The 25,022-nt window shown below is 39.9% G+C and overlaps 1 protein-coding gene across 5 annotated transcripts in view; it reads right to left on the reverse strand.

The window, feature by feature from the left end:
- lin54 (lin-54 DREAM MuvB core complex component) overlaps window positions 1-25,022 on the reverse strand; it is an 81,536-nt gene that overhangs the window by 26,494 nt on the left and 30,020 nt on the right. For all 5 annotated transcript variants that reach the window (XM_048617055.1, XM_020510075.2, XM_048616884.1 and 2 more), the window contains 8 exons: window positions 17,956-18,049; window positions 17,713-17,858; window positions 12,882-13,098; window positions 11,634-11,704; window positions 10,275-10,472; window positions 8,420-8,511; window positions 7,122-7,193; window positions 2,190-2,292 (listed from right to left, as the gene is read on the reverse strand). In XM_048617055.1, coding sequence (XP_048473012.1) covers window positions 2,190-2,292; window positions 7,122-7,193; window positions 8,420-8,511; window positions 10,275-10,472; window positions 11,634-11,704; window positions 12,882-13,098; window positions 17,713-17,858; window positions 17,956-18,049 — 993 coding nt within the window. The remainder of the gene's footprint in view (window positions 1-2,189; window positions 2,293-7,121; window positions 7,194-8,419; window positions 8,512-10,274; window positions 10,473-11,633; window positions 11,705-12,881; window positions 13,099-17,712; window positions 17,859-17,955; window positions 18,050-25,022) is intronic.

The raw sequence follows: 25,022 nt of genomic DNA on the forward strand, positions 1-25,022 counted from the left end.
CCCCACTAGCCCCACCACGCCCGGCACCTTTCCCTGCAACCGCAGGTGGTGCTACACCTGCCCCTACATCTCCATCCCAGGCCCCAAGAAAACCTTCCACATTAAACAGATGTTCACCTGCACACCCGCTAACATGGTCTATTGTGTCCGCTGTTCCCGATGTGGCTTCCTGTGCATCAGGGAAATCAAGCGGAGGCCTGGAGACCGCTTTGTGGAGCGCCTACGCTTGGTTCGCAACAAACGACAACACCTCCCAGTCACAAACCACTTCAACTCCCCCTCCCACTCCCTGGACGACATGTCCATCCTGGGTCTCCTTCAGTGTCACGACGATGCCTCTCGAGAACTGGAGGAACAGCACCTCATATTCCGCCTTGGAACCCTACAACCCAATGGTCTCGATGTGGACTTTACGAGCTTCAAAATCTCCCCACCCCCGACCTCATCCCAAGACCAGTACCCCCCCCCCCTCCCCGTCTCCTTGAGCAGTCTGTCTTCTCTCCCACCTATCTGCTCCACTATCCATCTTCTATCACCACCACCCCCTCTCTCTATTTATTTCAGAGACCCCTTTCCCCTCCCCCATTTTGGAAGAAGGGTCCAGACCCGAAACGTCAGCTTTCCTGCTTCTCTGATGCTGCCTGGCCTGCTGTGTTCCTCCAGCTCCACACCTTGGTTATGTCAAAAGACTAGGGAGTATATTCTGGAATGAAACTAGACTTCCAGGCCCAAGAGCAGACACATCAAAAGGGTCGTTGTTAAGCAAGCCATCAAGAGCCACTGGCAGCATTTCAAGGTGATAAAGCCAATTAGTTTAATATCTCTGATTAGTCAAGTCCTTGGAAAGTTTGAGAAGGTAGCCAGAAAGGTACAAGAACCCAGCCTGGCAGGACTCAGGAAACCCCGCTCTCCAGCCTACCTACAGGCACACTGGGATTGAGCAGCTTGCCCTCTCAGAGAGAAATCAACTCGTGAAGAGAGGAATAGACTGAACAATTTCACAGACCAGCAAGAGCTACGAGTATCTGGGAAATATTTTAAGTCTCTAAAGAATCGGATAGTTAGAAATAGAGTTGTTAAACTTTACACATTTAACTCTTAACCTTTGTTGTCTTCAAAATAAAGTTACAACCTGGTTCACTGACCACAGACTTATGTTATGTAGTCCTTTCCTGATGCATGCTAAGGTGCCTGGTTAACTTAATATCGTGTACACTGGTTGAAGAGTCTGCAGGGTCTTAGAGACACCCTGTTCCAGACAACAGGGGTATGTAAAAATCCAAATCTTCCCGAATGGAATCCAAAATCACATACACAAGAATTTACAAATGGCTTCCTTTGCCAAAATGTTTCATTTTAGTCTCAAGATGGAAAGTTTCCCAAGATGTATACAAGGTAACTTTATTGCAGAATCATGAATTCAAGCAGGAGTAAGGGCACTTACTTTTACTGTTGGAATATCTCAACATCTTTTGGCCTGCATATTTCATGCCTAGGTTTCAATAATAAAAAAAACAAACCGCTGAGCTCTTTCTCCCTGAAATATGAAAGCAAATATATAAAATTCCTACATCACTGCAAGACAACATATTTATTGGGGCTGACTGGAAAAATATTCATCAGCAATTCTATTTTGGATCTGTGCTCAGCTGGTTACAAACACGAGGTCATATGAAGTCATGACAACCAAGTTAACGTGTAGCCCCAAAAATCAGGTCTAACTAAACAGACAAGAAAATAAATTGTCAATGGTATTTTATATTCTTTTTGTCAATTGTCTAATCCATCCTTCTCTTTCTGCAGGCACTAAATACTTGTCATTACAAATTCAAGATTCCATGCATCTTTAATGCACAGTCTGAGTGGTAAATCCTCAAATGTGAACTTTAATTATTGAGTTACTGGTGCAGCACAACCATGAGTCAAGACCTATTCACATCTGTCAATCCTACACACATTGTTAGCTGCGCTCACTGGAGGGAAATGCAGAAAGCAGAAACAATTGTTCATCCACAAATCGAGTTCAAAACGTGTACTGGTGAGTGGGGTAAACAGGATGAAAGTAGATTGGTGGAATTAGGAAGCATCCTGGACAGAAAGAATCCTAAAATTAACACCGAGAATGCCCTGCACTTGTCAGACAAGGCACATTTTTAATGTTGCACCTTTAAACAACTATAGAGTCTCACCTTTATTGCTTTTAGCCGCTCAGCTTCATGTTCCAGATTGTTGAAGCAGTTAGTACAATTGCAGTTATTGCAAAATTCTCCATTTGCAAAACAATCACAGTATCTAAAATGAAAGTTGAAATTTTAGATGAATCTAGAATATATTCTAAGTCCACAAATACATTAACAATTGCGATGAATTCATCACTATCATATTGTGTACCATTCCTGGAAGCTTGGAGTTCGAGCTAAAATTTTATAAAGAGATATTGCAATACATGTAAATCAGATGTAATAAGGGTGGCTATCCTGTATTTTAGTTTTACCAAGTTTTTGAGTTGATCTAGTAAAATGAGGTAATTTGCACCTGCCATAATCTAGCAATGCAGGCAACATGGCAAATGATCAGCTTAACTCCCAGAGATCAGCTGTGAACACAAAGTCTGATGTTTCCTGAATGATTTTTAGAGGCAACATGTTTGCTTTCTTGCACTCATCTTCTACTTACAGTTTGGCTAAGGGGGTACCAACAGAGTCTGCCACTGGGGCTTTTCTATCAATTAAGTGGCTCTACAGATTTACTGGCTGGAAGCAAATAGGGTCAAACCTTCCAGCTTTCATATAAGGAAGGAAGAAAGCAAAATTATCAAGAAACAAAAAGAACAAAAATGGTAAAGCACAATAATTATTTTAACATGAAATGTTCTGTGGCAACTTGCATGCTGCGTGTGACATGAAAACATGGTGTAAAGAATGTCAAGTATCGAGTGATGTGAAGACCAATTGAATTGACTACAGCACTAAATTGATTAATTTGAAAACCCTTATTTTTGACATGCACAGAAACAAATGTGCTTAGGATGGAAAATAAATACTCCATGGTAAAACAAAATTTCTGAGAGACAAGCAGAATGGCAAAGGAATAGGTTTTGTAAAGGATGACAGAAGACCTTAATAAGAGGCCTCAGGATGATTATGAAGTAGAATCAATATAGGAATTTAGGAAGAGCTAGAACCAGACCACTGAGGTGAGAAATTTATAAACCCCCTAACAGTAATCATAACGTTAGACAGAGCATCCACAATCATTACAGCTTATAATAGAGGCAAAGTGATAATTGTGGGGGGCTTTAATCTTCCTCTAGACTGGGACAAGCACATTGGCAAGAATGCTCTAAAACGAGTTATCAAATGTTTTCATAACAATTTCTTGAAGCAATATAGTGTAGAACAGACTGGGGATAAAGCTATGTTACATATAGTATCGCATATTGAATCAAGATTAATTAGTAATGTCCTGGAGCTCCACTCTGCTCACCAGTTCCCTTTCCTTTTCTCTTCCTCTCTCTCCTCTCCGCAGTAATTCTATACTCCCAACTCCCGCCCTTTTAATTACCTACTTAATACTTATCTGGGAACCACGGGGCGAGAGCGGGGCCGGTGAGGGGGGCAGCAGCAGTTGGTGCGGAGAGTGGGGACGGTGAGGGGGTGGCAGTCGGCGGTGAGCACGGGCCTTTCACCTGGCGGTGGCGGCCTCCTGGGTGTCCTAGTGATTGGAGCGGCGCCTGCACCATTGTCGAAATGGGACTTGGGACTCTGAAATCGGGGCTTTTCTTTTTCTTGCTTATCTTTTGGCTGTGTTAAAATCTTTTAATTCTGGTTTTTGTAACCAAATGGGCGCCAGGGAATGGGGACTTTGTGCACATTTCACTGTACTTAGATATTCCAATTCTTAGTATGAGAGACAAATAAATAAATCTAAATCTAAAAGATCCTCTGGAAACAGTGATCATAAAAAACTTATAATATATATTCCAAGTCATATAATATGGATTGAATTCCATTTTAAGTTTGAAAGTGATGTACTGAAAACACAAATATAAACCTTAAACTTAAACAAAGCAATGACACAAGTATGAGAGCAGAACTTGTTAAGGTCAATTGATCAAGTAGGCTAAAAGCCATGGCTGTAAACAAAGTGGAAAATAATTGAAAATGTTCAGAAGTACATCCATTGAAAAGCAAAACCTTAGCAAAATCAGACCCACCTGTGGCTCACTCAGAAAATTAGGACAGTGTTAGATTAAAAGCTGCTTTTAACATTGCAAAAATTATGGCAATAATGCTGAAGATTTGGAGCTGTTTTAACATAAACCATGAGTTGTCTGCTGATCCTGCAGTATATCATAAATTATGTGCTTGTGTCATACTGTTCTTGAGAATGTTCACTCCTGAAAACAAGGTTGCCATGATCTATAACCTAATAAGTAGATTAACCAATTACCATCTTGGCGTGACAAAAACCTAGGGAAAAAAACTTGTCAACATGGGGTCCCATGCTCACCAAACTGTGATTATGAGTACGGCACCTAAAGTGTGGCGATTCCTACATTAGTGGGTCCAGCACAGGCAGTGGAAGTCTCTCTTTCAGTTAGTGGAGGCTAGGTGGCAACATGGACTGGGTTGAAAACGCTTATTCTGAACTTTTTATTTCTTTATTTTTCTATTTTTTCCCTAAGAATTTGTTTTTAAGAATCTGTACCTAGGCACTTTGTACCTAAGTGGTGCCATAATGTGGTGACTTATAAACTTTTCATCGTACACATTTGAGTACGTTGCAATAAAGCTGATTTTATTCAAAGTTTTGCCTCTGCTTCTTTTTTACTAAACATTATTACACAACACCACCTGTTTTTCCTAAAGAACCATGGAAGTGCTAGAACTCTGAAATCTCAACTCAGCTGCATTCCTCATCACTTGGCAACTTCGCCTCCTTCAATGATCTCACTCCCTATCAATCCCACTTCTCTTAAAATTTGCATGCAAAGAATATTTAAAAATACATCTTTGAGAGTGTCAAGAATAAGAGATTTTAGTAAATGAATCTTTTAATGCTGAGAAAATACAATTATCATTAGATCATTCAACTCCAGACATCTCTTGTACAGCGTAGTTATTCTGCACCTTTGATGCAAGTTGTCACAAGACATCGATGACACTTAATTAATCGTTGTGCTTCACCTTTTTTGCATTCTACTTGTTTTTTTGATAATTTTGTATCCCTCTCTACTCATGTGGAAACTGGTTCTGGCCTTCTTTACTCGACCAATCTCTGTTACAAGTTCCTGACTAATATCTTCATAGGCATCATCTTTGCTGACATTAATCAATGTCTCAACTCCCCTAGACTTTTTCTACTCAATTTTACCCATTATGTAAATACCATCCCTTTAGCCTGTCTGACCTACCTTCCTATTCCTATACTTTTTTCTAGAATTTAGAAGGTTAAGGGATGGTTTGGTTGACGTTTAAGATATTGAGAGGAAAAGACAGGGTAAAGATAAACTATTTCCACCCTTTAGGGATTCTGGAACTAAGGGGCACAGTATGAGAATCAGGGCCAGACCATTCAGGAGAGATGTTAAGAAGCACTTCAGTACACAAAAGAGCAGCAGATTTTTGGAACGGTTTACCACAAATGGCAGTGGATGCTGGATCAGTTGCTAATTTTAAATCTGACATAGATATATCAGTCAAAGACAGGTATATGGATGTTAGGTCACATATCAGCCGTGATATCATCGAAGAGTTGAACAGGCCCAAGTGGCTTAAATGGTCTACTCCTACTCCCATGCTCCTATGATCCGACTCTAATTTCTGTCAGTTAAACAATCTTCAATCCATGCATGAATATCCTGAATGACTAAGGATACCGATCAGAAAATAAGGAAGAAAAGGAGGCATGTGATGCATACCAGAATAATATTAGCAATAGAAATCAAAGGGAGTATCTCTATTCAGGATAGAGTCTAAGGCTGGAATAAGGAAGGCTAAGAGGAAGCATGAGGAAAGAACGGCACTAAACAAATAGTACAGATGTTCTTCAAACAAATCAACAGTAAAAGATTAGTGAGGGATAGAGTGGGGTCCATAAGGAACAAGCAGGGGAAGCTGCTCACTGAAGTGAAGGGTTCGGAAGAGATATTAATTGAGAACTTTGCTCTGTCTTTACCAAATTAGAAAATGGTGACAATGGCAAAGTTAAAAGTGGGCGTTGAGCAACTGAGTAGTGTAGTGTTAGATGAGGAAGAGGTGTTAGAAAGGCTGGCAACACTCCAGGTAGAGAAGTCACCAGCAACAAAAACAAAGTTGGTGGAAAAGCTCAGCAGGTCTGACAGCATCTGTGAAGGACAAAACAGAGTTAACGTTTCGGGTCCAGTGACCCTTCCTTTGTTTTTCTTCTTGATTTACAGCATCCGCAGTTCTTTGGTTTTTATTTAGAGAAGTCACCAGGCCTGGATGGGTGCACCCTAGACTGCTGAAAAGGAGAGAGAGAGCAAATTGTGGAGACCTTGACGGAATTTTTCCAGGTCTCTCCAAACACAGGATCAGTCCCAGGGGATTGGAGGATTGAAAATGTGACACTGTTATTTAAAACAAAAAGGGGCAAAGGATAACCCAGGAAACTACTAAACCTCTATCAGAGATAGTAGGAACTGCAGATGCTGGAGAATCTGAGATAACAAGGTGTAGAGCTGGATGAACACAGCAGGTCAAGCAGCATCAGAGGAGCAGGAAGGCTGACGTTTCGGGCCTAGAACCTTCTTCACCAGCTGCTCAAAAGAAGTTAAAGACAAAGTGCACTTAAATGAATAGGCCAAGCACTGCAAAATTAAAAAAACTGACTTGACAGCTCCCAACTCAGTCCACATCCAACCATATAAAGCAAGTGAGAGACTATCTAATCGGACTGGGTTGAATGTAAAATTAGGTGGCCCTCAGAGGCGATACTCTGGCAGTTCAACATCCACTCAAAGGATATTGCAATTTGAAATCTAAAATGTTTCTCACAGTACTTGAAGCTAGAGGGGAAGAGGGGAAAATCAGCTTCATCAAAGCATTGTGAAAATTGGACATCAGTGTTTGGCAGCATGATTAAAACATCTTACTTACAGCTTGAGGCACTGAGACTTTGTACAATTACAAGGTTTCCTAGGTCGGGTTCCTGACTCTGATGTCGATGACCTAAATAAAAGAGAAAAAGGGCAGATAGAGGAAGAAGAAAAATAAAGCTTTCTTAACTTCCCAAAGAAAACAGCACATTGCTTAATCTTGGAATTGTGGATTAATGAAGCAGACTTAATTTCATGGACATTTCGGGATCAAGACAAGTATGCATTTTATACATATTAACACAATGTTCAGTATGCTGAAATTGTTCTTTCCACCTTAATTTTTCTTTTAAAAACATTTGTAAGCATTATAAAAGCATGGATTTGCTTCCTCAATCACCAGGGCAACACTGACAATTCAAGTAAGTGTTTCAGTAAAGGACTACATCTAACAAACTTTTCTTTTAAAAAAAAAAGTGGGAAATTTGTGAATTATTGCTAGAAACGTCACAGAAAATCTGAGTCACCGAAGGACCTGACTTTGTGCCACAACTGAAAAGGTACTTGACAAATGAAGCTCCCAGTATTATTTTAGAAAAGATGTATAATCACCCATATGCCTAAGAGCCGCTTAAATGCCCCTAATGAGGCCGACTCCACTACCCTCTCCGGCGAAGCATTCCACGCCCTGACCACTCTCCGAGTAAAGAAGCTACCTCTGATGTCTCCCCTATTTCTACCTCCACTCACTTTAAAACTATGCCCTCTCGTAATAGCTACCTCCACCCTAGGAAGTCGTCTCTGACTGTCCACTCTATCTATACCTCTGATCATCTTGTACACCTCTATCCAGTCACCTCTCATCCTTTGTTGTTCTAAACAGAAAAGCCCTACTCTCTCAATCTTTCCTTGTAAGGCCTTCCCTCCATTCCAGGCAACATCCTGGTAAATCTCCTCTGTACCTTTTCCAACACCTCATAAAGGTCTCCAAAATTATCAAAGATTTCGATGGGACAGACACAGAAAATATTTCCACATGTGGGAATCATCAGAAACACCAAGACAGCACTAAGGAATTCAGAAGGAAGTAATTTTATGTAGAGTGTTTAAGACTGTGGATCTCTCCACCACAGAGTATGACTGGGGTGAACTACAGGATCCTAAATTCATCTGGAAGTTATAAAAGAATGGTGGAGAAGGGAAATGCAGTCTATAGCATTTGATGAATAAGGACAGGAAGTGGAATATAAAATAGAGAGATGGACTGGTTGGGCCAAATGCCTAAGTTCCTACCATTTTCATGCAATTCTATATAACTTAATCATTGTACATAATAACACTATTGCATTATTGACTTACCCATTGATAGGGAGCTTTGCTTGAGTTTGAATGTTGGATGTTCCAGAAAACCCATTGTTACTGGATATTGATACATAGGAGGTTTGCTGCAACTAAAATTAAGGGTAAAGTTAAATGACATGTATATCTGTCATCTGCCATTCATTTAATGACACTTCATATCTCCATAACAGTTTACATTTTATTGATAATACACTGAGTGCTATTTGGTATCTTCCTTTATAAAGTAAAGCAGCTATTCTGCTGCTGAAAAGATCAGCGGGTCGCCACTCTTCACCTCCTGACCTGGATGGATGTCCCATCAACGGTCATTGGTTAATGTGTTATATTATGGTTAGTATACCTTGGAGAGATGCTCATGATGTCAAATTGCATATTACATAATACAACAAGCTAATAGTGGGAATCCTGGATAATCTTTATGGGGCATTAATGTTAATTGTAACCTCTCAATTAGTACCTTTCCTGGTACTACCAGTGAAATCTGGGCTTCACAATTATGATCAACATTAGACAAAGCATTTACAAACTTGAGCATCAGTGTACATGCACTTACATTTACTTCAGTAATAAGGAGAATAGAACCCTAATTCATCTGGTCAACATAATTGATTAAGAATGAAATAAAAGGTGATTAATTTATATAATGTCCTTTTGTGATCTCAGGACATCTAAAGTATTTCATTGGCTGAAAGTACTTTAAAAATATAGTTATGCAAGAACTGCTACAACCAACTTAGACACACCACACTCCCACAAAGCAAAGTGATAATCAGATAACCTGATTAATTATTCTTCAACCAACAAGCTAAAAATACTGGCTAGGACAGTGTAAAATTGGTGGTGTGGGATCTTTAACATCTAGCTGGGAGGTGGTGGGGAGGAACCAATGGACCTTTGCTAACAATTTGTACAATACTGAGGCACTGCTACACTGTTTACAATCATTTTAGATTTTGTACAGTTTTGAAGTAAATCATGAAACAATAACTTTTTGATCTGGAGGGGAGTGTGCTACGACTGAACCATTGGTTGACACTTGAGCTGTTGAATTATTACATGTAGTAACAATTGAAGAGCTACAGTGGCAACTTTTAAAAATGCTATTCTGTAGATTGAATTAAAATTCATAGTAGTAGTTATCTTCAAGCTTGAAAGAGGTCTGTAATGTTACATAGATAGTTAAAATATTACAGGTAAAATCCTTCACCAAAACAGACAAAGCATCTAACCTAAAACATTCTGCTCAGAAAAGCTACTGATGTGAATGCCTTGATTATTGTTTCAAGTTTGCACTTCTTTTTGCTCATGTTCATTATCTTAAATACAATTTAATACCATTAGCTGATAGAAAAGAGGCACAAAGACTGAAAATTTGAAATCACCAGGAGCAATCAAGTGCAGGATGGTATTCTATTTGAGATATGCTGATCATTACAGCATGAAAACTGATGTTCAGCGTGCATTCAAATATTTCATATTGCTTTCAAAAAGTGTGAACCTGTACCAACTGAGAACAAAAGCCATTTGTTCCCCTGATCACAGAACCACAACACCAGGGGGTGGGACAAAAGAAAAAATTAAATAGTCAGAGGATCATGATTAAAAGAGTTTATAGCTACTTTATAATGCAGAAAACCAATTGTTCGACGTCCGCAGTAAAACCAGTATTCTTGCCAGTTGCAGCAGACTGCATGATGCAGTAGAATCCAACAGTGCTAGATCAGAGTCCTGTATAGTCTAAAAAGCAGCTCTGGGCAATTAGGCAAATAAAATTAAATTAAATTTCATTCATCTAATACTTACAAAACAATTTCATTTCTAAAAATCTTGGCTAAGTATTTCTTCCACTTGCCTGTGTAACATATTGAGCTGGGACAACCGCATAGCCCATGCTGCCAGTTCCAGGAGCTGGTGCCAGAACAGTGCCTGGTGGGAGATTCGTTAAGTTAGGCTGGATCTGTGGCAGTGCAGTTGCAGGCATAATGAGTCTTTGTTGGGGTTGGCTGGTAGTAACTATTTGTGTCGTGCTGCCAATGGGTTTAGGAACCACCTAAAGAGAGAATTAAGAAAAAAGTTTCTTAAAATTGTAAGACTAACTGCTGCGAAATAGAAAGTTATGTTTGGTTTATATGCAATCATAACTCAGAAGTATTTGCCTTTAAGCCAAAGAATTCTTATTGTCGGAGAGACTTGCAATAAATTACATACATCCGATTAGTTCAATGACTGAAAAACAAACAGGTGTACAAAGTGACAGGTAAAGGTAAGGGAAAGGCTCTTTAAGTCAAAGGGAAATGTAGAGTGCTGGACCCCCCCCACCCCACCAAACCAAAACTGGTGTTAAGACAACTGCACTTTTTGATTTATATTAATGACGTAGATTTTGATATAATTTCAGTGTTGTAGAGGATGTAAAACTTGGAAATTGAGTCAACAGCAAGAGGAAAACTCTTAGAATTCAGTAGGACATGGACAAACCAAAAAATAAGCAGACACATGTCAAATGAAATTTAACACAGTGAAATGATTCATGAGGTTTGAACAGTAGGAGAGGAAACATCAACTACATGGTATTACCTTAAAGGGAACAAGAACCGAAGAGGGTGCCTGTACATAAATCTTTGAAATGTGGCAGCGCAAGTTGGGATGGCTGTTAAAATAGGATCTTTGGCTTTATAAACAAAGGCATAAACTACAAAAATCAAGAAAGTTATGTTTAATCTTGACAAATCACTGGCCAGGCATCTGCTGGAGTTTTACAAATAATTCTGGGCACTTCATATTAGGATGGATGTCAAGACTTTGGATAGGGCGCATAAAAGATTGACTAGAATGATAAAGCATAAAAAAGTTTCCATTATGCAGAATGACTACAGAAATTATAGTGTTTTCTTTACAGCAGAGAAGACTATGACTAACAGAAATAGGTATAGGAGTCGGCCATTCAGCCCCATGAGCTGTTCCCACGTTAAGAGAAGACTTTATGGAGATGTTCAAAATTGTAATGGCTTTAATTATTTCATTTTAACACTATAATGTCGTAATGTGTTATAAATATTGGGTCAAACAAAAAAGAGGCACTGTATTATACAAACATCTGAGCATTAAACTAGTGAGCACTTAATTGAATGTCAATTTATCGATGACATGGGCTGGATGACAGCACTATAGCTGTAAAGACAAGCTACATAAATTACGACTTATTACTCACATTTTTAATGCCCTGTGCTGGTGCAATTGGGACAGACATACGAACTTGTGGATTCAGCACAACTGCCTTAGCTGTTTGAGGGAAGTAAAAATGGGTTACAGAACAGAACAGGGTAGAAAGTTTACTTTTAAATTCAATTTTACACAAACTAGAAAAACTATGAAATCATGTGTATTGGAGTATAATTTATAATAACTGATAACATTCGGTGTGGAAACAACTTCTACAGCTTTGGAAAAAAAAAAATTGAAAACTGCTCGGGGTTTGAGCACTCAAGATTAGAAACAATGCGTTTTTTAAAAGCAAGATTACTTTGCTTCAACATGTATCTAAGAAAAGTGCTGAGATTTAATATCCCGTTCAGTGCAGTTGAAAAGAACAACCGTTAATTTATAATAATTTTACGTACTTCAGTTCACAAAGTGCAGATGAGATAATCCAGTCAGGTGTCCACATTCCAATTTTCTTACAAACCTTCATTACTGCACTCTGTGCGCTTTCAACTGAAATCAGATCTTGCCTTCTACTTGTCTTGTTTTATTTCACATGCACTCAGAAATACCTGCTAAAATGCCCACTTCAGCATTTCCCCAACTCAATTTCTGCCTCTGGCTTGCTGCCCAAGGCTCTAGCCCATCCCCAACTTTCCTACCATTAAAACAGTATCAGCAGACACTGACAGAAGGCAGGATCACAATGTCAGGAAATGTCTAGAGTCTCTATTTTCACTTTCAAATAAAAATCCTGTCCCAGAAGTTTTCATATTTCTGAAATATATTTTCTAAAAGTAAAACATGAGAACCAAATGCACTAAATATATTTTCTTCAAATTGGGTGCATGTGGTGCAGTGGCAGTGTCCCTACTTGAGCCAGCAGCCCTAGCCTCATCTGTACCTTAACATCTCTGAACAGGGTGATTAAAAACATGTATTTTCTTCAAGCTTTCTACTGAAAGGGCAGGCCGTTTATGATAAACCACAATAAAACACTTTTTTTTTTAAAAAAACTGCAGGCAAGGAGATAGGTTCCAAATTAGATACGTGCGAGTCACTCGAGATGAAACATTTACTCTTCACTGAGAACTATCACTTCTCCTTGTAAATCTAACATTTTTGCTTTACCTTAACTGAGTATTTATTGTTCACAGATCTAAGTCCAGAAAATTGACATTTCAGACACAATTTTCACTAATCAATAAACTTCATGATTCAGAAGGAATTCCAAAAATTAAATTTTCTTTAAGCAAACCTTGTGCTAAAGGTTGTGTATTGGCGCTGGAGCTAGAGCTGACCGTCTGAGGGGTGCCACTGGCTGTCGTTGCAGTAACTAGCCGTACATAATGAAACTTGCTCCCTGGTACTTGTATCTGCTGAACGTTGGGTGGTGTTGCCAGAGGAATGATGGTTTTGAACTGGGTAGCATTCACTGTTCCCATTGTTAGTCCTTGGGCAGCTGGCTTCACTGTCTGCTCAGAAGTCAATACACAGTGTTCAGTAAAAACATAACGTGACATACTTCAGAAATCAGAATTCTCAAACTGACAAAACAAGTGCATTAAGAGAAAATCTTGAAATCAGATTACATACCATAGCATTGAAAAAAGATGTTATAACAGCATGGGGAATCCAATTTTTAAAAAAGCCAACAATATCAAGATGAGAAATTCTGTGGCACAAAGCACAACAACACATACTTTTCTCTCTCAATGAAAGTGCAGTCTCAGACTATTACCAACAAACTTGACTGCATAATTACAAATCTAAAAATACAAGGTAGCACACGAATCAAAAGATTTATTTTAAATAGCTTTGCCCACTTTTCTACTGTGAAATCACTGTTGATAAACACTGGACGTTCTCCTTCAACTCCCCTTGGCAGAATGCACTGTGTTGGAACTAAAATGCACAAAGCACACATTCAGGTCAGGTATTTCTTGGATTACATGTACAGTATAGAAGTCCCTCACTGCAACAACAATATGCTTCAGCCCGAGCCAAACATGTGCAATCCAGCGAATCGGCATGGCACCTCTCTTATACATTACTAAGTTGTAATTAAATTGTGTGCAAATGTGTAGCCTGGATCCCTTTAAAACCTGGATCTCGAGGACCACCACCTTGATGTGATGGTAATGCTTGTACTCTCTGATGCTTTGAATGATGGTATCAGGAGTTCCTCACCCCCAGCATGGCCACCTATGGCACCAAAGATCAGGGAGGAGTCAGACAAACTACATCCAAATTCTCAATAATAGAAGAGGCTAAGGACAACTATGCATCTCTCCACATGCAAAGGCAGCTGCAGAGGCAAGATAGATAGTTTGACAACTCATTGAAATCTGACTACTAACCAGTAAAAATTGGATGGTAATGATGGCACCACAGAGCCCCATGTAAATAAAGTCACATGCAGGGCTCTACCAGGGTCCATTTGTCAAGTACTGCGGTAATGGAGAACTGGCAATGGAAACAAGGCTACGAATTTGGGAGATTTTAGTCAGAAATCTGACAACAGGAGATAGATGCATGGAGGTCATTGGATACCGGCAGTAAATAGCAGTGAGTTTGGGCAGTAATTCAATTCCAGAACAGAGGGGAGGAATGAAGTTAGTTATAATAGATTCTAGTTTCTCAAATAAACATTAAGTTGGAGCATTGTCGCTGTCACCAGTGCTGGTTTGATGAAAATGCCACTGCCTGGAACAAAAACTATCTACTCTCATCGCCTAGCAGAACAACATATAGGCACAAGTCAAGAAGGTAACAGTCCAACAGCTCAAGGTTGCTGCTTAAAGAAAATTCCAGCACTTAAAAGGATATATAGCGAGAACAGAAAGCCCAAGAGAAGCAAAAAAATTATGTGAAGAGTTTTGAAGCCACCAGGGCCATCTATAGACCTAGACCAAATGGACAAAATTCGCTCAAGTCTACAAAGACGTTTTGAACAACTCAACTGTAAATTCACAGTTGCAGTTGATATTCTCCAAGCTGTCCACAGTGCCCTGTAGTAGAATCTGTTGGGTATTCAATTACAACAAGCAATCAAATAGGTGGAAAACAAAGCTTGGCCCCAGTGATGTTCCAGCTGAGGTCTTCAAAACTCAAACTACGGCTCACATCCCATGGATTTAAACAGCAAAAGAACAAAGCGATAAATTTGCAGTGTATAAACCGGAGGTATTTCCGTGCAGCTCATAGCTGTGAAAATCTTGACAAGCATTCTCCTGAATCATCCATTTCTTTCAGTACTTCTTTCCAGAGACAATGTAAATTTGGAACTTTCAGAGGAACCACAAGCATGTTCTTTGCTCCCAGACAAATTCAAGAAATATGTCGAGAATAAAAATCCTCATGCATTCAAGAAACCTGGGTATCCAAAAAAGTGGAATTGCTTAACAGTGATATGAGAGCAACTACTCAAGTGAGAAACCTCAAACTGACACCTTTAAAATTCTGACCCACATCAGGCAAAGCTATATCATAGCCCTCAAACATTTTGAAATCTACCTGATTATGGCTATTCACCATAAAGACGACTGTGCTCCACTCTGTATTAAAAATTGCCTTGATGGAAAACTGTTTAACCTCCATGCCAAAACAAAACTCCTTTCTCAAACCAAACCCTGGTCAGCCAAATATTCTACTTCCCATATATGTGGAAGGTCAAACTCTGGAATACGTTCAGCACTTTACATATCTAGACAGCCACAAATGTCGAAGAAATCCAACACTGGAACAGTGGTGCCAGCTCAACTTTCTATAAACTAGTGAGTGTTTGACAATTAGGATCTCTTTGTCTGACAGAAATCCAAGTACTAAGCAGTAGTCTTCACCAGATTCTTGTACCATAGAGAGACCCAGACTGTGAATTTGTGACACAGAAGAGTGCCAAAGAAATTTAAACAGTAAACCCTCTGCCACATTTTTCCAGATTTAATGGAAAAACTGTTGAAGAAAGTCCACAAGAATTAAGGCAAAACACCTGCAAAATCAACTTTGATGAATGTCCCTGAATGTCTGAAAGCATCTCTCCTGCTAGGTTCAACTTCCTCATCTCTCAAATGATGAATGTTCAGGAGACAGACAGAAGAAAATGCTTCAGAGAGACTTGGACAGTCTCCTTGAAGGCTGATAGCATTACAATCATTGACCGGGAAGAGCTTATTATCAACTGTTCAAAATGGCAACAACCTGTCCATGAAAATGCATCTGGATTTGAGTCACAAGTTCTTCATGATGAAACAGAGAGAACAAAGGAAAAGAAACCAAATCCCACACTCTGGATCTCCCCAACTTGAAGGACTTCCTGCAAGTCTTTGGGCAGGTCAAGCATCCCCAGTCACAAGATGATCCTAGAAACTTGAGATCCAGAGTTGATGCTCTTCTCAAACTAAGTATCAGTCAACGACAAATAACTCTTAAAATTACGCACACAAGACCCTTAAAAAGATTCCTGAAGGTCATAAGGTTGAGGAGCAGAATTAGGCCATTCTGCCCATCACATCTACTCTGCCATTTGATCACAGTTGATATGTTTCTCAACTCCACTCTCTTGGCTTTTTCCTGTACCCCTTGATCCCCTGACTAATCAAGAACCTATCTCTATCTTAAATACACTCAATGGCTTGGCCTCCACAGCCTTCGGCACAATGAGTTCTACAGATTCATCACCCTCTGGCTGAAGAAATTCCTCCACATTTCAGTTATACAGCGTCGACCTTTTACTCCGAGACTATGCCCTCGGGCCCTAGTTTCTCTGACTAATGGAAACATCTTTGCCACGTCCATTCTATCCAGGCCTCAAAGTATTCTCTCAGCTTCAATCAGATCCCCCTTATCCTTCTAAACTCCACTGAGATCACCAGAATCCTCAACCACTCCTCATAAGACAAGACCTTAATCCCTGGGATCATTCTGGAGAACTTCCTCTGGACCCCTCCAATGCCAGCACATGCTTCCTTAGATATGGGATTGAAAACTGCTGACAATATTGCAAATGATGAACAAAAACAAAGTAGCTGGAGAAGCTCAACAGATCTGGCACCATCTGTGAAGGAGAAAACAGAGTCCTCTGAGGAAGGGTCACCGGATCTGAAATGTTAACTCTTGTTTTTTCCTTCACAGATGCTGCCAGATCTGTTGAGCTTCTCCAGCAACTTTGTTTTTGTTCCTGATTTACAGCATCCGCAGTTCTTTCGGTTTTTATATTCCAAATGATGTCTGACCAGAGCCTTAAACAACCTCACTTGTACATCTCTGCTCGTGAACTGGTCCTCTCGAAATGAATGCTGACATTGCATTTGCCTTTCTAACTGCCAACTGAACCTGCATGTTAACCTTAACAGAATCCTGAACTAGGACTCCTAAGTACCCTTGTACTTCAGATTTCCAAAGCCCTTTTCCATTTAGAAAATAGTCTATGCCTCTGTTCTTCCTACCAAAGTGTATAACCTCTCACTTTGCATACTCTCCTAGCTTGTCCAAGGACACTATAATCCTCCTGCTTCCTCAACATTACCTGCCCCTCCACCAATCTTTGTCATCTGCAAACTTAGCAACAATGCCCTCAGTTCCTTCACCCAGATCATTAACTATATATTATGGAGCAGTTGTGATCCCACAGGGGTCAGTGTTGGAACTCCAAGTCACCAGATGCCATTTCGAAAAAGACCCTTTACCGCTACTCTCTGCCTTCTGCCAGTCAGCCAATCCTCTATCCATGCCAGCACTTTGCCGCTAACATTGTGCATTCTTCTCTTATTTAGCAGCCTCCTTATCAAACTATAACACTAAGCCTAAAATCAGACCTCAAAAGATGAGAAACACTGCCATTGACTGCTACTCAGCACCCATCGCTCTTTTACTTATATCCATTTTTAAGAGGAGGAATGAAATGGGAATAAGCTAACAACACAATCAGGCTTACAAATTTAGTGAATTTTAAAAGTGTATTGAAATAAAATTGATCAATTCCAGACTACAAATTTTAAACAATTCAAATTTCTTCTCCAACAACCGCCTAACCCTGTGTTGTCCATGCAGGATATGAGACACAGATGGAGAGAGAGAGAAAAAAAAACCTTATTTGGAGACTTCAGAGGAGAGATAGCAATCTTGTTGGCTGTCTGTTGTGCTGCAGAGTTGAAATTGGACCCAATAGCACTGCCTTCAGAAATAGTGATAGTGTTTGGGGCAGTTCCAAGCGCATTCTGAGGAAGAACTCTACCTGCAAAATAACAACAAAACCAAAAGTAAATATGTTTGAATAGAGTTCATACAAAAAGAGAAATTTGAAAATCTCAAAAGAACACTGGGAGAATAACCTGTTATAATGTTCTTGTTGTGAACAGGTTTGGCAATGATGAATTTTGTGATCATTGGTCCTGCAGCAGAAGTGGATGTGCATTTCTTGGCAATCTGCAAAACACATAACAGTCAAAAAACGTGCAGCTGGAAAAGCACAGCAGGTCAGACAGCATCCGAAGAGCATGAAAGTCAATGTTTCGGGTTGGAACCCTTCTTCAGGGCTGGGGAGGGGGACAGAAACCCAGAAATAAATAGAGGGAGAGGGTGGGCGGGGGGGGAGGGTAGGGGAGATGGAGATAGGTGGACGCAGCTAGGGGGTGATTGTGGTTGATCAGTGGGAAGGGTGGAGCAGAGAGGTGAATCAGAAAATGGACAGGTGAGGGGAGGAGAAAATCTTTAAAAACTGGTGAAGTCAATATTCAGGCCATTGGGCTGTAAACTCCCAAGGTGAAATGGAGGTATTGTTCCTCCAGTTTGTGTTTGGCCTCACTCTGACAGTGGAGGAGGCGGCCAAGGATGGACAAAATACATAAACTTCTGAGAATAGAAAATGAATAAATCTTTAAATTGGTCTAAAGCTTTACTTTCACGCTTCGCACCCTTAATAGGTGAATGTACGATAGGGGGGAGAATCGATAAAAGTATAGTGGAAGGAACAATGCTTGGATGGAAACAAGCTTGGTGGACCACTCCAAATGCAACCTGAAAACAGCCCCTGAAAAACAGAGGAGATAAAACTAATAAAAAATATGGAGGGGAAAAAAGAAAAAGCAAAAGAAAAAGAAATTACTAAAGAGAGAAGAAAATGGCAACAAAAAGAGAGATCATATCTGCTGACTTGCATGTGCTTGGTGACATTTAAAAGTCAGGAGTATAGACTCTAAGCAAAACTCAGAAACCAATTGCATTATTTAGTCCCATTATGCCTTCTATTTCATGCCATTGACTCCACCTTACATTGTAGAATGCAGATAGATGGACATTAGAATACATTAAGATTCTCTAGAATATTTCCTTTTTTAAAATTTCATTTATGCCATTTTTCTCCTGTTTGACGCATGATTCTATGCATTACTTTTTGTTCTTTTGGAGATCCTACAAATAGAAGCAAGCAGAACTCTTACCAGAAGAGCTAATAAGAGGATAAATAAATTCAGCAATAGATTTGTAAAACCAGTTGAAGCACAAAAGGGGAGAATGTATTTCTGCAGTATTTTGGCAAAATGGAGAGAGAGAAGGGTGGCAAGATGAGAAATTAGATGCATGCTTCATACGAGAAGATTCTCACTGCATATTCACATAGCTCCAAGAACAAGAAAGCACAGTGGTTTAGATTTGATTACTTGGCTAACTTAGAAGCTCCATGGTCATAACTGCAGAAGCTTTCCAGTCCAACTAAATTATCTTGGCCTGTTAGCAGAACGTGAATTCCAAACGAACTTGCCATTCTCTGACAAAATAGATAATGAAGGGTGATTACGAAATTATAATACAACTGCTTTGCATATACTGAAACCTTCATTATTCATATTTTAACAAAATTTGAGACAAGGTGTTATGGAAGATATTACTACTGCACTCTAAATAAATCAATCATGAAACGGGAATCAATCTTGTAACGGAAAATCGACTGGAGTTCAACTTTTTTTTTGAAATGCACTTGCTGTCATTTAAGATCATAAGACATAGGAGCAGAAATTAGGCCATTTGGCCCATCAAGTCTGCACCACCATTCAATTGTGGCTGATTGAGGTGGAGAAACCTTTCTCCCTGTAACCCTTGATCCCCTTGACAATCAAGAAACGATCTCCGTCTTAAACATACTCATTGACTTGGTCTCCACGGCCTTGGGTGGCAATGAATTCCATAGATTCACCACTCTGGCTGAAGAGGTTACAATGCAAACAGAGGCAATTAGGCCAATTGTGTCAGCATTGCACCATTCTCCAACCCCAAACTAGCATCTCAGTTAGTGTCATTCTCCTACCTTCTCCCTGTAACTTTGCATACTGCTCCTTTTCAAATAATCATCAAACCTGCTGCTGAATGCCTCAACTGAACCCATTTCCAATTCACTCTAATGCAGGGCTCCAGACAATATCCACTGGGTGAGAGAAAATGTTTTGTCTCATACCACTTTTGCTTCTTTTTCTAATTACTGTAAATTGTGTTCTCTTGTTGTCAACCCTTTCATAAGCGATAACATTTTCTTTTATATGCTCTATCTAGATCTCTCATGATTTTGAATATTTCAACCAGGTCTCTTCAAGAAAACAGCACCATCTTCTCAAATTTGTCTTCCTAATTGAAAATCCTCATTCATTGATTCTGGCAAACGTTCTCGTAAATCTCTTTTGTATTGTGTCTAATGCCTTCACATCCATTCTGAAATATGGCACATCGAGTGAATGCAATACCGACTGTAGCCGAACTGGTGAATTATACAAGGTTAACATAACCTCCTTGCTCTTTCACTAGTGTTCTTGCACCATCCAATTCTAAGGAAGACTGAAAAATCTTTGCAAAGTACAGAGGCACAGGCAATCTCATTTCCTTCAGTAATCTTGGGTGCATCACATCTGGCCCTGCTGTCTGGGCAATTTTAAGTACGGTCAGCCTATCAAAACCTCCTCCTTTTCAATTTTAAACACTTCTCGCCACCAAATTCCCTCCCGTCATAACGAGGTGGGTAGCACCATTGTCCTTGCTAAAGACTGATGTAAAACACTTGTTCACTGCTTCAACCTTTCGTTATTTATATACTGACAGAAGGCTTTGGCATTTCCTTTTATGTTGGCTGCTAGCCTGTCTTTGTCCTTTTTTTTTTAAGATGTGCTTTTCACAACCCCTCCAATCGTTCTATATCCAGCCCATCTCAAATGTATTTTATACCCAACATTTCTGTACACTTAAGTATAATTTCATTTTATCTCTTTTCCTATTTTAGCCCTAGTTTTCCCCTCAAAAGGGAATATACCTTGATTGTGCCTAAACCACCACCTCTTTGAGGATAGTCCATTGTTCAACAATGTTTGCCTGCCAAACTTAATCTCCAATTTAATCTACCCAGATCCATTCTTACCACAGATAGTAGGAACTGCAGATGCTGGAGAATCCCAGGCAACAAGGTGCAGAGCTGGATGAACACAGCAGGCCAAGCAGCATCATAGGAGCAGGAAGGCTGACGTTTCGGGCCTAGACCCTGTGTTCACCCAGCTCTGCACCTTGTTGTCTCCATTCTTACCACACTCTAGTTGGCTTTCCCCCACTTAATTCTTCTTACTCTGGGCTGTTCTCTACCCTTTCCCATAGTCAATCTAAAAACAAAATGACAAGAATCACTGTTCCCTAAATAATCACCCAGAGACACTTGATCCACTTGGCCCAACTTATTCGCAAGAATAAGGTCAAGTAATGCTTCTTTTCTCAGAGAACTGGAAATGTAATATGTTGTAGAAAATTTGCCTGAACACACACAGCAAACTCGTGACACTCTGCCCTTTACTATAATCATTTAAGTTTGAAGGCTTTTACCATCGCAAAAGACATCTCACTCAATTGGAAATCCAGTATGATGAAAGTGTTTTTAATTAATATAGCAGCTAAAGTGTAAAAACGTTTGCTAACACTACAAAGGCAAAACCACACAGCATAATTTTTCACATTTTTCCACATGATACTCCATCTGCCAGTTCTTTGCACACATTTATCGATATCCCTTTGCAAGCACAGCTGTTTCCTTGGGGATCCAATTTTCTTACCTCACATTTATATTCATGTGGCAATTGTAAAATTAAGTGGCTACATAGCATAAGAATATTTTAATTGAATAAAATGGTTTGTTCTTTTCAGAACTTCGTTTCATGGCTGCAGTTTTAAAATGGAATCTGATAACTACTAAACCACAATTCTCCCAAGACATTTCTTGAAAAACACATTTACTTGTGTGAATCCACTTGAAGAACCTACTTGACTTCACCCTCAATCTACCTGTCACGTATGTCCATCCATGACATCATTGGTAGGAGTAACCACTGCACAGTCCTTACAGAGACAAAGTCCTTTCTTCACCTTTAAGGTATCTTCCATCTTGTTGTGTGGCACTACCACCATACAAAACTGGACGGACTGTGAACAGACGAAGTACAAAACTAGTGAAGCTATAAAACAGGACTCCTTTTGTGCCAAATAGTAGCAGCAGCCTGTTGGGGCTAACAATCCCACAACTAATATAAATCAAATCTTAACTCTGTAGCCCAGGTACATCAAGTTGTGAATGGCGATAAATAATCAAACAATTAAGGGAATTGGAGACTCCACAATTATCCTCAAAGATGGGGGAAGCCCAGCACACCAGTGCAAAAGACAAGTCTGGAGTACCTGCAGTCTTGAGTCAGAAATGGCAAGTGGATGATCTATCTCAGCCTGTTCCTGAGGTCCACGGCATTAGAATGCCAGTCTTCAGCCAATTTGATTCAATCCACATGACATCAAGAAACAGCTGAAGACACTGGGTAGGACAGTGGCTGTTGGTTCTGGCAATAGTACTAAATACTGTTCCTGTACAGCTACAGCACTGACATCAACCCAACAAAATGACATATCCGGTGTACAAAACGCAGGGCAAATCCAATGCAACCAATTACTGCCCTATCAGTCTACTCTCCATCATCAGCAAAAATAATGGAAGAGGTTGACAACAGTATATCAAGGAGCACTCAAAAGGGAACAATCTGCTCACTGTCCTCAGTTTAGTTTTCACCATGGCCACTCAACTCCTTCCCCTATTACAGCCTTGGTCCTTGAGGGAGTGATACTGCCCTTGACATCAAGGTAGCATTTGACCGAGTATAACATGGAGGAACACCAGCAAAACTGTGTCAATGGGAATCAAGGGGGAAAGCTCTGAATGGAGTTATGCCAAGCACAAAAGATGGTGGCTGTGGTAATTGTTTTCATTTTTATTCATTAGGGAATGCGGGGTTAGCATTAATTGTCCATACCTCATTGCCCTTGTGATGGCGGTGAGGGGTGTTCTAGAACCATTGCAGTTAATTTGACATAGGCGCAATCCAATACTGTTGGGGAGAGACTTCGAGGATATTGATCCAGTGACAGTGAAGGGAATGGCAACATAATTCCGGGTCAGAATCATGAGTGGTTCCGAAAGAAACTCATGTGTGATGGTGTTCCGTGTATCTACTGCCCTTGTCCTTCTAGATGGTTATGGTTGAGAGTTTGGAAGGTGCTGCTTAAAGTAGTCTTGGTGAATTTCTGCAATGCATCATGTAGATGTCACACATTACTTTTACAGGACATCAGCGATGGAGGGAGTGAATGTTTATGGATGTAGTGCTAATCGAGTAGGCTACTTTGTCCTGCACAGTACCAAGCTTCTTCAGTGTTGTTGGAGCTGTACTCATTCAGACAAGGAGCAAATATTCCATCACATTTCTTCTATGTACATTGTAGATGTTGTTTAGGCTTTGGGAAGTCAGTGGTGAGATAGTTGCTGCGGGATTCCTAGGTTCTGGCCTGATTTGGTAGCCACTGTATTTATATGGCTAGTTCAGTTCAGTTTTTGGTCAGTAGTAACCACATGATGTTGATAATGGGTGATTATGCAATGGTAATGTCACTGAATGTTAAGAGGCAAATGCCAGATTTTCTCTTGTTGGAGGTCAATCATCTCAGCCGAGACACCATCACAGGAGCTCCTAGGGTTGTGTCCGAGGTCCAACCTTCTTCAGGACTTTCATCAATGCTGTTACCTTCATCATTAGACGGAGGTAACGTCATTGGTGCAATAAATGGTGTTGCCAGCGATGTAATTAAATGAATAGAAAAACTTGCAGCCGGTTTCAATACAATCAGCTTTCTAGGGTACTGCTTCAGTAATGTACCCCACATTAAAAAAAAAGCATGCTGTTAAGTAAGTGAATTGCAATCTCAAGAATAATGTGGCTTTTTAGGACAGAAAGTAACTTCATGATGTGTGAATGCAGACTACAAATATTGTCAAGTGCCCTAGTTAAACAAAGCCTAGATTCAGATAAAGAGCTTTCTCGTTTTGAAGTATTTGACTTCAGTATTTCTAAGCAATATCACAGCTCAGACTTGAACAGCATCACTGGTTATAACAATCAGCTCAAAATGCTTATCGTTCAAATCCTTTGATGTGCTATCGGTCTACAATACTGAGCTCATAGAATAGCTTAAAAAAAAATGAGTCTTAACCACAGATGGTAAACGACATGGTCAGTGAATAAAATTGTTAACTTCAACACATACAGCTCCGAATATTACCAATATTAATAAATCACAAATATTTAATGGGAGAAATTCAACAATAAGTCATTGGAAAGAAAAACAGAAAATGCTGGAGAAACTCAGCAGGTCTGGCAGCATCTATGGAGAGAGAAACGGTGAGCATTCAGTCTGGTATGACTTCTTTTAACTTAAGTCTTGAAATATGTGACATTCTCAATGCAACATTTGTACCATCACCTTTATAAAAACATAATATTTTTTCTTGCTTTCTTTTATGTTTTCCTTCCAACCTAAATTCCATCTCAAGAAAATTAAATCCAGTCTGTTTTTTAAGACTTTGTTCACAACTTCAGAAGAATCATGGGGCAGCACAGTGGTTCAGTAGTTGGCACTGCTGCCTCACTGCACCAGGAACCCGGGTTCAATTCCACCCTTAGGCAACTGGCTGTGTGGAGTTTGCACATTCTCCGTGTCTGCATGGGTTTCCTCTGGGTGCTCTAGTTTCCTCCCACAGTCCAAAGATGTGCAAACTAGGTGGATTAGCCATGCTAAATTGCCCATAGGTGTTCAGGGATGGGTAGATTAGGTGGGTTATAGGAGGATGGGTCTGGATGGGATGCTGCAAGGGTCGGTGTGGACTTGTTGGGCCGAAGTACCTGTTTCCACACTGTAGGAATTCTATGATCTGAAAATCTTTTATATAATTATAATCCTTTGATCAATAATTTAACTTTTGTGTGTAGTTATTGCAACAGACTAGATAATGCTGAGTCTCACACCTCTAGAACCTGGGTTCAAATCAATCTCACACTGA

Source organism: Rhincodon typus, chromosome 1 (assembly GCF_021869965.1).
Source record: "Rhincodon typus isolate 14 chromosome 1, sRhiTyp1.1, whole genome shotgun sequence".
Taxonomy (NCBI): domain Eukaryota; kingdom Metazoa; phylum Chordata; class Chondrichthyes; order Orectolobiformes; family Rhincodontidae; genus Rhincodon; species Rhincodon typus.